This window comes from Grampus griseus (genome assembly GCF_964374135.1).
Source record: "Grampus griseus genome assembly, chromosome: 11".
In the NCBI taxonomy this organism is placed as follows: domain Eukaryota; kingdom Metazoa; phylum Chordata; class Mammalia; order Artiodactyla; family Delphinidae; genus Grampus; species Grampus griseus.
The window spans coordinates 39482256-39496125 of NC_139005.1; the positions used below are offsets into that span (position 1 = coordinate 39482256).

Genomic DNA, 13870 nt, shown 5'->3' on the forward strand with positions numbered 1-13870 from the left:
CTCAGCCATAAAAAGGTACAAAATTGGGTCATTTGTAGAGATGTGGATGGACCTAGAGACTGTCATACAGAGTGCAGTAAGTCAGAAATAGAAAAACGAATATTGCATATTAACGCATATATGTGGAATCTAGAAAAACAGTACAGATGAACTGGTTTGCAAGGCAGAAATAGAGACACAGATGTAGAGAACAAACGTATGGACGCTAAGGGGGATGGTGGTGGTGGTGGTGGTAGTGGGATGAATTGGGAGATTGGGATTGACATGTATACACTAATATGTATAAAATAGGTAACTAATAACCTGCTGTATAAAAAATAAATAAAATTAAATTTCAAAAAAAGACAATCTGGTTAACAAAATAGATTGAAATCAATCTGAATAAGTAAATAATAATAATAATAAACTTAACAAATCTCCCTTTGTCCAAATCCTATCTACTTCCAAGCCTCAACCCAAATATCTTTTCTTCCAACTTTTCTTGAAGGGATTTCCTCCTTATCTAAACTCCCAAAGCAACATCCAGTTGTATAGTTCAGTGACCAGTTAGACATATATGCACTGTCTCGGACCATTCATTACCTTGAGGTGTTATTTAAATCTTTTGTGTTGTTTAACTTTACCTCCATTTATGTGTTTTCTCCTTTCCTCTCCCCTTAGAGAGTTGGAAACCTGTATTTGGCATCTAATTCACCCCTTTCATTCCAACACCAGTTCTTAACCCAGTGCAGTTCTCCCAGTGAATACTTGAAAGAATGTTTGTGGATTTGATCTGTCCAGGAGATAAATTACCTATTCTTAGTAGGAAAGGGGCCATCTTGACTATAGAGAGTAAATTTCAATGTCCTCAAGCAACACAGGGAAGGGAACTAATCCAGACTGAGCCTCCTCTAAGTGCTAAGCATTAACAGATACTTTACAAAGATTAGTTTATTTGGTGTCACAAGGATCCTACAAAATAGACTTTATTTTTTTTTTAATAGATGAGGAAACAGTTCAAAGAGATTAAGTATCTTGTACAAGGACCTACAATAGCAAGTGGTGTAACTGGGATTTGAACTTGGTCTCTCTGACTCCAAAGCCTCCTTTTTTCCCAGTATTCTGCAGTTGCCTCTTAGTAGATATACCCCCCCTAGTTCTGTATTCCCTTCATTACTCTACTGCTTAGATACTTAGTGTAATAGAAGGCTAAAACTTGAACTTCAGTATCCTCAATAACCCTGGTACCTTCCATTTGTATCTAGAGGGCTCACTGTTCTGCTCCTTCCTGTGGGGCTACCTTTGAGCTTCCAAATGATGAAGACTTATTGCTGAACAGCACTTTGAGAGGAGCAGACAGAAGGTCCAGGGCCACCCATCCCACAGGTGACTGGGATGGGAGAGGGACAGAAAGGGGCATTAGGAAAAGTTGCTCTTTTCTTTAAATGAAAACTTCAAAAACTTTTCATTCAGATTATAGGTTATTTTCATTTTCTCTTTGCTTACCTACATGTCCTAATTTTCCCACAGAAAACACAATAAATACAGAAAAATTCCTGCTCACTCTAAGAATACCATGGACTGAATATGTCCCCCCCAAATTTATATGTTAAAACTGTAACCCTCAATGTGATGTATTAGGAGGTGAGGCCTTTGGGAGGTAATCAGGTTTAGATGAGGTCAAGTGGTACAGCCCTCATGATGGGATTATCTTTTTTGTGGGGGGGCAGCCACTGCTGCAAGATCTTCCACCAGGGCTTGAACCCATGCCCCCTGCATTGGGAGTGTGGAGTCTTAACCACTGGATCATGAGGGAAGTCCTGGGATTATCATCTTTATAAGAAGAGGAAGGGAGTAAAGTTTTTTTCTCTTCTCCACATGAGGACGCAGCAAGAAGACCGCCAGCCATCTGCAAGCCAGGAAGAGGGCTCTCACTTGACACTGAATCTGCTAGCACCTTGATCTTGAATTTACCAGTCTCCAAATCTTTGAGAAATAAATGTTTGTTGTTTACACTATCTGATCTATGGTGTTTTGTTATAGCAGTCCAAACTAAGACAGGCTATAAACCTTCTTCCTTATCTCTGATGGAAATTGGACTAATTCCTAGAAATAGACCGGCAACTTTGGAATTGCCCTCTTGTCTAGGTTGCCAGGGAAGCCAGAAAACCAGAGGTTCCCATTAGGCAAGGCCTCTCTGGGTCTGAGAACTTTTGTTGTTTTTGTTGTTGGCAGGGGTGAGGGAAAGGGTTTAAGAAACATGTTTTGAGAGATTCTGTTCCTTTGTTCCTACCTATCTCTGACTTCTCCAAAAATACTTGAGAAAATAGTCATAATTAAAGATTGGCTTGAGACACCAGGAAAATTTGTGAAATCTTAGACTCTGGGAATCTTAGAAGGATACTAGAAGTCTTCAGTTCCGCCTGTTTGTCCTTCATGACGTGGATGGCGCTGTGGTCCATTGTTGGGCCTAGCTAATTGTTACAGAGTGAGCTGCAACGTTCTTCCTCATCCTTTACTGTGCTTTCTGGGTTTTAAGGAATGAGTCTGCTGCCATTTCTGGACAACAGCTCTTCATGGGTTTCTCTTGTAATCTAAACATCCTCATTTCTCTGAGTTGCTTTACCCAGTACCCCTTGCCATTCTACTTACCCCTTGGAGGAAACTCGCTTGTCTGTCCATATCCTTCTTGAGGTGCCCAGAACCGGGTAACAATTTGCATAGTAGGGTGACCAGTGAAGAGGATAGTGGGAACGCTCACTTGCCTAGCTTTACACAGTGTTGTATAGAAGGAATGTCTAAGGTGACATCAGCCTGTTCTGGCAGCTGGGTCACACCTTCACTCATGGCACACATGCATTTGATCAATGTGAGCCAGTAGCAGTTCCTGCATGCTAGTACCATGAGACATTAGAGCTGAGACCTTAAAGCTGGGCCAGAGACAGGCTGAAGAACTTTTTTTAAAAAATATTTATTTGGCTGCCCTGGGTCTAGGTTGCGTCTTGTGGGATCTTTGTTGAAGCATGTGGGGTCTTTTAGTTGCGGCACACAAACTCTTATTTGTGGCATGTGGGATCTACTTCTCTGACCAGGGATCAAACCCGGGCCCCCTGCATTGGGAGCATGCTGTCTTAGCCACTGGACCACCAGGGAAGTCCCTGAAGGATATTATTTATGAAGAATCTTTAGAACAGAACAGCAGCTTTCCCTTCTACCTCCATTTGATATCACTGTCCACCCTATAGTGTCTTCCTGAGGCATCTTAAATCTTTGGGTCTGGGGAAAAAAGGAAGGTAGCATAGGGACAGTCACCTCTAGCCTTCAGAGTTAAAAGTATGAATCTGCTTTTGCTCAAAATTAATTCTTAGACTATGAAAATATATAATCGAGAATCTGACCTAGTCTTACCTAGCCTTCAAGGCCTTGAATAGGAGACACTTGGGTTTTCATCATCAAAGGAAGAGAGTATGAGTTAACTGGGCAAAAGTGGTGGGATCAGTTACGGTTGTAAAAGGTATTATAGGCAGAGAGAAGAGTGTTCGAAGGCCCCAGGAATGAGGTGATGGGCTTAATTCCATCACTGCTGGACACAGCAACATACAGCAGGCTGTCAGTTGGGAGATGGGTTGGTCAGTTGAGGGATGGATGGGTGGGGTAGGGTATTTATTTTGGCAGAGAGGAAGAAGCTGGCCCCTGAAACACAGTGATATCAGTATCTACATGATGATGTCCACATCATCAGGTGGTTATTAATTTTGTATCAATATTGAGTTCAGTTTGATCTGGCAACATGCTCCTCCATTATTACATGTTGACCCCAAGGCCATATTTTTAAACTCATTCCACCCTGGGAAGCACCCTAGAGGCAGGAGCTGAAGTCAAGAGCTCCAGCAGTGTGGGGATTCCTGTGGCTGAGTGATTCACAGTGACCTAGCAGGAGGCTCAGCTGCCTCCAGGAATGGACAGAACAAAAAAGTGACAAGGCCTTGAATGCCAGGAATGCCAGGTCAGTCACTTCCTGTTTGTGGTGTATCTTTTAGGCTCAGCTCCAAAGTGACAGGGAGAGCAGAGTTCACAAATCTGAGCTTGACTTTTCTGGGCAGAGAACTCCTTGTCGGTGGTGCCATCTGCAGGGCATTAAGGAATTTGCCAGGAATTTGATGGGACTGGGAGGGGAAAATGGCATCTCTCTCCTCCCTCCCTCAAACTCTTAATCTGAGCATGTCCCTAAATCATAGCCCTGGTCCTCCACAGGGCTAAAAGACCCCTATTTCTTGTGACTTTTTGGCAGGCAATATTTAAGGAACCTGGTCCTACAAGGTAGGACCAGGGCTGTGGTATCACTTCCCTTCTTCCCCGCCAACTGAATCTGTCCTCTGTAAAAAACGAAGTGGGCTCCTCCCATTTTAAGGTCACCTCAGTGAGGTTGAGAATGGTGGGTTGTGAAGGCACTTAAGCATTATATTATGGTGTTAAAATTTTGTAAAATGTGGACTTCCCTGGTGGCACGGTGGTTAAGAATCTGCCTGCCAGTGCAGGCGACATGGGTTCGAGCCCTGGTCTGGGAAGATCCCACATGCCGTAGAGCAACTAAGCCTGTGCACCACACCTACTGAGCCTGTGCTCTAGAGCCTGCGAGCCACAACTACTGAGCCTGCATGCCACAACTACTGAAGCCCACGCGCCTAGAGCCTGTGCTCCGCAACGAGAAGCCACCGCAATAAGAAGCCCGCGTACCACAACGAAGAGCAGCCCCTGCTCGACACAACTAGAGAAAGCCCACACGTAGCTATGAAGACCCAATGCAACCAAAAATAAATAATTATAATTAAAAAAACTTTTTAAATGTGGGTGGGTGTAAATTGAAGGTGTTGATGTTGTTAAGGTTAATAATCTTTATTATCAGTATCATCACCCTCACCACCTCTAAGTAAATCCTTCTTGGACTTTATTTCTATTTCTTTTCTAAATAAATGGTTCATTCTTCCTTGGCAGTAGCTCTGGTGTCCTGCTGAGCAGAGCTGTCAGGTCCTGAGGTACCCCTGCCCCTCACTTCCCAAGCTTGGACACACAACTCTAAGCTTACAAGTCCTTCCAGACTTGATTGCCCTATTTGCCACCCCTCAACTCCCCACACACCTGGAGAAAGACAGGATGGAACTCTACAGTGCAAAAGGGGAAATAGGCCCAGAAGGTTCAGAGAGCCTGACTAGTGACAGAACAAGGAATCAAGTGTCTCAGTCAATCTGTTTCCAAGGCCTCTCTACCCTGAGGCTCAATTTCTCAGAGGGTGCTAAAAGACTTGGGCCTGGAAAGAAAGTGAATGTGTTTTACAAAACCCGTTTGCTGTTTATATTAAAGAGAGCAATAAAGAATCTGGCTTGAGTGAAATAAATAATCATTATTTATTTTTACTTCCATTACTCTGTGAGCCCTAAACCTTACCAGGCACTGCGATTGCTGCTGGGGCGACTCCCAATCCCCCCACCAAAGGAATGCTTGATGGCATTTCCTGGTTGCCTCAGCATTTCAATATAACCATTTCCCACCCCCATGTCCCACACTTAGTATCTCATATTACCAAAGGCTTTGACTACTAGTACCTGCTAGTTATCATCTTGATCTATAAGATTGGGAACAGAGGGGACAGAGGGAAATACTGAATTTGAGCAGCAAGTCAAATCAACAACCAAATAACTAGGGTATAAAGGGGACTGGATAGTTTCGGAGTGTAGGTAGGTGTCTGTTCTAAAAAACAAGCAAAGACACTGAAATTGGAGTTTGAATTGTAGAAAATGGAAAATCCCTTCCCTCTATAAGTTTCCTCTCTTTTAAAAAAATGAAATATTTCAAGCATACAGGAAAAAAGGATAATATAATTGGTATTCTATTTGATAGAAACATTAACCCTTAGGGTTTTGTATATAACTTCCATTGATCCTTGCCTCCTATCATTGTGTAGTTTCCTCCCACACTGAACAGGACTGACATGTGTTACAAATAGGATATTGTAGAAATGAGTGTGACTTTCGAGGTCAGGTCATAAGACTTTGTGGTATTCAACTTACCTTCTCTTAGCTCACTCTGGGGGAACACTGCTCCCATGTCATGAGGACACTCAAGCAGTCCTATGGAGAGGTCCATGTGGTGAACTAAGGCGACCTGCCAACAACCAGCACCAACTTGCCCGGCATGTGAACCAAACCTCCAGCTCCAATCAAGCATTCAGATAACTGTACCCTCAGTCAACATCTTTACTGAAACCTTACGAGAAATCCTGAGTCACGACCATCCAGCTAAGGTGCTCCTGAATTCCTGACCCTCAGCAACTGCATGAGGTTTTATATATAGTTTTTTCTTTTTTAAACATACATTAAGCCACAAAGTTTTGGGGCAATAGATAACGGCATTGAAAACACCTATGTACCTACCACCCAAGCAGTCATAACGCTTTATTTACTACAGATCTTTTCTTAAAAATACAAACACCCCTCCCCCCAAACAAAAACAAAGAAATAAAAATAAAACATTAGATATAGTTGAAACCCTGGCTTCTCTATCCTGCCCCTGCCTTGCGCCTCAGAACTCCTAAAAAAAAAAAAGCACCATGGCACACTGGATACCTAGTGTGTGCTTTTCCTGAAAAGCTCTTCTCTGTAATTTCATTTCCCAGGCTCCAGCCTAGTTATCTTTCCTTCTTGTATTGCAGAAAAGAACAGAACGACTTCCCAAAGGTTCTCTAGTCATCTCTCAAGATGGTCTGAGAGTTTAACAATAACTCAAAATCCTAACCGCATTTGGTCACTAATTCCGTTAGGATTTCCCTCAGTGCTTTAAAGCCCTGGGATCTGCCGTATCTGGCTATATGGGTGTTGCTGTGCCACCCAACTGAGCTTTCTCTCTGAAATGTCTATAGACTGATTTTTTCAGTTGAGGACAGCTATTTTTAAGTCTATAGGATTTATGGACTAGGGAAAAAACTGATAAAATTTTGGTCTTCTCTACTCTTAAACCAAAACATCAATGTCTTCAGACCTTAATAATCCCTGTGCTTCCTGAATTTGAAATGTACATCTTCTTGGAGGCAAATGAGATGCAGAGGATTTAACCTATCTCTATAGTCAACGTTAGATGTAGCCAAACTATATACTGGAAAGAATGTAAACTATGCCAAGTGCTATAATTTGTAAACTTTTATCCTAACCTTTGCAAATGTTGCCATTTCATCCCTTGTAAAGCCCCCACTCAGCCGCTTTCCCACACGTGCACATAGCTTACTCCCTTTTTTCTACACTAGGATTTTTGATCACCAGCATTCTGATCCTGCAACTTTTCTTCTCCCATCCTCCCTACAGGCGGGAAACAGCTTTTACATCTTCCTGCTCAAATGTTCTCCAGCCTGATGTTTACCTGTTCAAGGGTCACTAAGATTTTTTTGTTCCACTGATAGGTTAGCAGGCCTCTTTAAACAGCAGTATTTGTAGCATATTAAAAATTACTTCCCATACCTAACTTGTAATTACCCAGTAACTTCAAGATCTAGATTAGCAAAACCACTCTCATCTGAATTTACATCTTCCCAAGTCCCCTGACCTGGATTTCAACACTGGTTGATCCAAGAGTGGATGTATGTGTAAGTGATTCACTGTGCTATACACCTGAAACACAACATTGTAAATAAACTATACTCCAATAAAAATTTTTTTAAAAATTAGGTGTACATCTGAAAACAAAGAATCTTGGTTAAGGTGGTTAAGATGAAGTTAACAGACCAGTTTCAGAATCCAGCTCTTCTGTTTTTCCAGACCAATGTGCTCCTTCCCCCCACAGAGATTTCTAGAGTGAAATCCTTGATATTAACCACCCTGTTGCAGAGACTTTCAGGTGTAGCAGTGGTAGCACATCTTGAATTGGAGAAACCAATTTAGAAGAACAGAACTTTCTTTCTTAAAGCCTTTACTTTTCACACATGACAGAAAAATCTTACAGGTACACATGGAAAAGCAATACATGATCACAGCTGAAAGTTAAGACAATCTAGTCAGAAAGCTTTTACTCCCGTCAGCTAATGCTGAAGCTGAAGTTCTGCATATGACATGCTGCAGGGCTGAAAGCAACGGTAATTAGTATTCCTCTCCTTCTTCCTCTCCCTCTCCTTCAACAGAATCCACACCAACCTCCTCATAATCCTTCTCAAGGGCAGCCATGTCCTCACGGGCCTCAGAAAACTCTCCTTCCTCCATGCCCTCACCCACGTACCAGTGAACAAAGGCACGCTTGGCATACATCAGGTCAAACTTGTGGTCCAGGCGAGCCCAGGCCTCAGCGATGGCTGTGGTGTTGCTCAGCATGCACACAGCTCGCTGTACTTTGGCCAGGTCTCCACCAGGTACCACAGTGGGAGGCTGGTAATTAATGCCAACTTTGAAGCCAGTGGGGCACCAGTCCACAAACTGGATGCTGCGCTTGGTCTTGATGGTGGCAATGGCAGCATTGACATCTTTGGGAACCACATCGCCACGGTACAACAGGCAGCAAGCCATGTATTTACCATGGCGAGGGTCGCATTTCACCATCTGGTTGGCTGGCTCAAAGCAAGCATTGGTGATCTCTGCTACAGAAAGCTGTTCATGGTAGGCTTTCTCAGCAGAGATGACAGGGGCATATGTGGCCAGAGGGAAGTGGATGCGGGGATAGGGCACCAAGTTGGTCTGGAATTCTGTCAGATCAACATTCAGGGCTCCATCAAATCGCAGGGAAGCGGTGATGGAGGACACAATCTGGCTAATAAGGCGGTTAAGATTTGTGTAGGTTGGGCGCTCAATATCGAGGTTTCTACGACAGATGTCATAGATGGCCTCATTGTCTACCATGAAGGCACAATCAGAGTGCTCCAGGGTGGTGTGGGTGGTGAGGATGGAGTTGTAGGGCTCAACTACAGCTGTGGAAACCTGAGGGGCTGGGTAAATGGAGAACTCCAGCTTGGACTTCTTGCCATAATCGACAGAGAGACGTTCCATCAGCAGGGAGGTGAACCCGGAACCAGTTCCCCCGCCAAAGCTGTGGAAAACCAAGAAGCCCTGAAGACCTGTGCACTGGTCAGCCTGTTACAAAAGAAGAATAGAAAAAACATAGTTATTGCTCTTTGTGATACCCTCACAGTAATCATAGTAAGTATTTTCACTTTTCATATTAACTCCAAAGACTTAGGTTGTATTCTGACAAGAAACACTTTTTTAAAAATGTAGACCTTCCTTAAATTACTCAGCATTTCTTTATTAAAATATCTCCATTAATGTTTATAAAATGACATCAATAGTTCATATTTTGGGCTTCCCTGGTGGCGCAGTGGTTGAGAGTCCGCCTGCCGAGGCAGGGGACATGGGTTCGTGCCCCGGTCTGGGAAGATCCCACATGCCGCGGAGCGGCTGGGCCCGTGAGCCATGGCCGCTGACCCTGCGCGTCCGGAGCCTGTGCTCCGCAATGGGAGAGGCCACAGCAGTGAGAGGCCCGCGTACCACAAAAAAAAAAAAAAAAAGTTCATATTTTAATTGAACTTAAAAAAAAACTTTAAAGGATTAAGCTCACTCTTTCTTACATTTCAATTCTGTATTTGAAAAAAAGAGCACACTTCAAATATCTCCCTTAGATTCATTAATTTACTTTATTCTTGAGAATACACATACCAATTTCCGAATTCGGTCCAAGACGAGGTCAATGATCTCCTTGCCAATGGTGTAGTGACCTCGGGCATAGTTATTGGCAGCATCTTCCTTGCCTGTGATGAGCTGCTCAGGGTGGAAGAGCTGGCGGTAGGTGCCAGTGCGAACTTCATCTGGAAAAGGAAAATGAAGCAGCCACCCATCACTAACAACCTGCACAAGTCTGCTCGACCCCAGGGCATCAGTGGAGCCCCCAGGACACACCTTCTGTCCCAGACCCCCAAGATCTCATTGGGGTTACTGAGGTTAACTCACCAATGACCGTGGGTTCCAGGTCTACAAACACTGCCCTGGGCACATGTTTGCCAGCGCCTGTCTCACTGAAGAAGGTGTTGAAGGAGTCATCTCCTCCCCCAATAGTCTTGTCACTTGGCATTTGGCCATCAGGCTGGATGCCGTGTTCCAGGCAGTAGAGCTCCCAGCAGGCATTGCCGATCTGGACACCAGCCTGGCCAACGTGGATGGAGATGCACTCACGCTGTGAGAGGGAGAAAAAAGAAACATTAAAAACCAATTTGTGGGGCTTCCCTGGTGGCGCAGTGGTTGAGAGTCCGCCTGCGATGCAGGGTACACGGGTTCGTATCCTGGTCCGGGAAGATCCCACATGCCGCGGAGCGGCTGGGCCCGTGAGCCATGGCCACTGACCCTGCGTGTCCGGAGCCTGTGCTCCGCAACGGGAGAGGCCACAACAGTGAGATCAGCGTACCGCACAAAACAAAACAAAACCCAATTAGTGGTGACTGTGAAGCAGAACAAAATGTTTATGGAAACAATCTTACAAATTTCCTTTCAAAACGAATTACAGTGTAATGCTTTTTTTCTTAATCTAGGGGAGAAGGACTATACTTTTTATCTCCATTAGTTTTAATTAATTTCCTCTTCCCCTCTAAATGGGGAAGGCCTCTTTCCAGACCAAGAACAGACCTTAGTCATTGCTTCCTCCTTGGAGGATCAAGATACGGAGGAGGTCATCCATCTAGCGCTCAGGCCCCAGAATCCCATTTTAGAGTAGGTGGCCAGATTTCTGGGCAGCTCCCAACACGGGAAGCACGTGGCCAGAAGAGTGCAGAGGAAATGTCTGGCTGCAGAGACGAGGGGTGGGGCTCTGCGGCAAAGGATGAATGAGCAATTCCGGGTGCGCGCGCCCGCGCCCTCCCCCCCTCCCCGCCGCGGTTCCTGGAGCCGCGCAGCTGCAGAGCCTCTCAACAGCCACGTCTGCAGAGGCGCAGCCATGCCCAACCATCCTCCGCTTCCCGTAGGCATTGAGTTCCGTCCAGCACCTCCACATGTGTCAGGACGCAGCAGGGGATTATCGGCGGCCCAGATCTGGACCAAGATCCGATTTCCGTTCCCTCAAAACCCCTCACCGCTACCACCTGCTCCCACACGCATTCCTAACACAGCAGAGGGCAGGGAGGGACAGATGGCCTCTACAGGCTGTTGGGAGCTAGCTGCCCTAATACACTGGCGTAGCGCAGTACACCGATAAGGAGTCCTTCTCCACATTCATCTTACTGATTTTATTTTTTAAAAAAAAGAACTCTGGGTAACAGGAGACACGCCCTCCAGCCATAGACCTGCAGCGCGCGTGCGCACTGCAGTGGCGGGCTCCCGTCCACTCCCTGGCGGGAAGGTAACGGTCGCGCGTGCGCTTTTGTGTCCAGCTCCTTCCCGCCTCCGCTTTTCGTGCTGAGGAGGAAGTGAGGGCGGGGAGAGCCGCGCGCGCGCTCGCCAAAGGCTGGGGGGAAGAGGGGGATGGGAACGCGCGGGAAAAGAATGCAGTCTTCAGGGCACCACGCCCAGGAGTTGAGGGGTAAATGAGAGCCCCAACCACGGTGAAGGAGGGCTAGTGTCCCACCATCCCCTTCCAGAGTCCCAGAAAAAAAGGCGGTGAGCTCCCTCCGTTCCCTCTTCCCGGGCCCCACCCGTTCTCCACAAACGGGATCTATCTACTCTAATCCTCGGCCCTCGCCTTGCTCTTCGCCCTCCAAATGAACAGCGGTGGCGCCAGCCCTCTCTAGCTAGAGGCCCTCCGCGCTCCCCCGGGCTCGCTTTTCCCCGTTTTCCCGAGCGAGGCCGGCGGTCCACTCACCATGGTGGCTACGGGTCAGCAGGCGCAGGCAACAGGAGTAGACACCGGGTCCCGGTTACCGTCCTCGACAAGCTAAGAGTCGAGGTAAGTAACGCACTGAAGTGGGGGCGGTGCGGGAGCCACTTAAGTAACGGTCCGGGGAGGGGCTGGCGGGCACAGGCGGTGCCATGGCCGCAGGCCCCTCCCCTGGTCCGGCATACCCACTCGGCTCCCGGCTCGGCCGCCGCAGAGGCGGGCTCCTGGCCCCGAGCCCTTCCCCGCGCCGGGCGTGCGGGGCGGGGTCCGCCGCGCCTGCGGGCCGTGAGCTCCGGTGCTGCAGTCTTTGGCGCATGACCGCCAGGGCCGGGGCGGGGGCGGGGGTGGGGATGGGGGATGGGGCGCAGGTTCGGAAGAAACCAACATGGGAATGGGGGCTCGATTGCTTTAATTTGGACGAATCCTAAGATTGAAGAAGTCCACACAGTTTTAAAGATGAAGCACCATGAAATGGAGAAACTTCTGGTCCAGATAGCTCAGCTGGTTATTTTCACGTTGTCACCATTTGTCAATGAATTTTGTTTTTCTCTTCCCAGTTCCTTTAAAGGCAGTACAGAAAGCATTTACCTGATAATGTGGAGGAGCAAGGTTTAGAAAAAATAATTCTATTTGGTTTACTTGTTATTTAAACTAAAGCTACCAAACAGTATTTCAGTCATTCAAAGGGTAAGCACATAAGCACTGAACATCTAAGCTGTTAAAAGGGTAGGGTAGGCCCCATTTTTAGACCTAAACCAACCAAGTTTATGAAACAGCTCTAGGGTCTTTCAGAAAGAGAGATTTAAAGACGCATTTCAAATTTGGTAGCTGAATTGAAGGAGTAAGGACAGAAACTTGGGGAGGGAGGAAACTGTTTGATCCTGAAGGATATTTAGGAAGTAGGGATTCCTTGTGCTATTTAGAGTTTTGTAAAACGTTTTTAAATTGAAGCATAATTGACAATGTTACATTACTTTCAAGTGTACAACATAGTGATTTTATATTTATATACATTGTTACCCTCAAAAATAAAGCAACCAGTTATTTTACCAGCAAGGTGGGTTTATTCAGGAATAGCAGAGAATCACAATTCGGGACAAGCAAGCAACGGGGAATCATAGGCAAATCCAGAGAACAAAGGAGAGTGACTTGCTTTTATTAGATTTTAGGAGGAAATTGCGGGGGGACCGTTTGAAGAAAAGTTCTCTGGAGAAGAATGAGAGTTCAAGATTGTGGCAGTTTCTCTCTGGCTGCAAGTGGTGGTTAGAGTGTTGTTGCTGGAGTTGGGAGGGATCTTCCTTCTTTTAAAAGCAGGAAGTGAAATTCCTATGTGAAAATGTCCTCCCTTGTACCAGAAGAAAAGTAACATTCTTATCTTCCTGCTGATTATGCAGACTGCAACTGGTGCTACCTGTATTGAGAGTCCCCCCTTTAGGGCTTCCTGACTCCATTTAAAATGAAGTTTCCTTTATTTATGTTCACATTTACCCCTTTTGATCAAGACCTTTCCTTAAACGGGGCTTCCCTGGTGGCGCAGTGGTTAAGAATCCGCCTGCCAATGCAGGGGACATAGGTTCAAGCCCTGGTCCAGGAAGATTCCACATGCCGCGGAGCGACTAAGCCCGTGTGCCACAACTACTGAGCCTGCGCTCTGGAGACTGCGATCCACAACTACTGAAGCCTGCGCGCCTAGAGCCCGTGCTCCACAACAAGAAAAGCCACCGCAAAGAAAAACCCGTGCACCACAATGAAGAGCAGCCCCTGCTCGCCGCAACTAGAGAAAGCCCGCGCACAGCAAGGAAGACCCAACGCAGCCAAAAATAAATAAAATAAAAATTAAAAATAAATAAATTAAAAGAAAACCAACTCTAGGGCTTCCCTGGTGGCGCAGTGGTTGAGAGCCCACCTGCCGATGCAGGGGACACGGGTTCGTGCCCCGGTCCGGGAAGATCCCACATGCCGCGGAACGGCTGGGCCCGTGAGCCATGGCCGCTGAGCCTGCGCGTCCGGAGCCTGTGCTCCGCAACGGGAGAGGCCACAACAGTGAGAGGCCCGCGTACCG

At 46.3% G+C, this 13870-nt stretch overlaps 1 protein-coding gene across 1 annotated transcript; it reads right to left on the bottom strand.

Annotated features, from left to right (window-relative positions):
- Positions 1–7918: 7918 nt before the first annotated feature.
- Positions 7919–12005, bottom strand: TUBA1B (tubulin alpha 1b). The gene is made up of 4 exons (XM_082665862.1): positions 11794–12005; positions 9957–10179; positions 9666–9814; positions 7919–9083 (listed from the first exon to the last, which is right to left on the bottom strand). Exons 1-4 carry the CDS (start codon positions 11794–11796, stop codon positions 8103–8105), a joined length of 1356 nt encoding a protein of 451 aa, XP_082521988.1. The 5' UTR covers positions 11797–12005; the 3' UTR covers positions 7919–8102.
- Positions 12006–13870: the final 1865 nt, after the last annotated feature.

Excerpts from the sequence above, each read along its gene's own strand:
- TUBA1B (XM_082665862.1), bottom strand. Across the intron at positions 9,815-9,956 it reads CCTGGAACCCACGGTCATTG|ATGAAGTTCGCACTGGCACC; the intron begins GTGAGTTAACCT and ends TTCCTTTTCCAG. Across the intron at positions 9,084-9,665 it reads TGGACCGAATTCGGAAATTG|GCTGACCAGTGCACAGGTCT; the intron begins GTATGTGTATTC and ends CTTTTGTAACAG.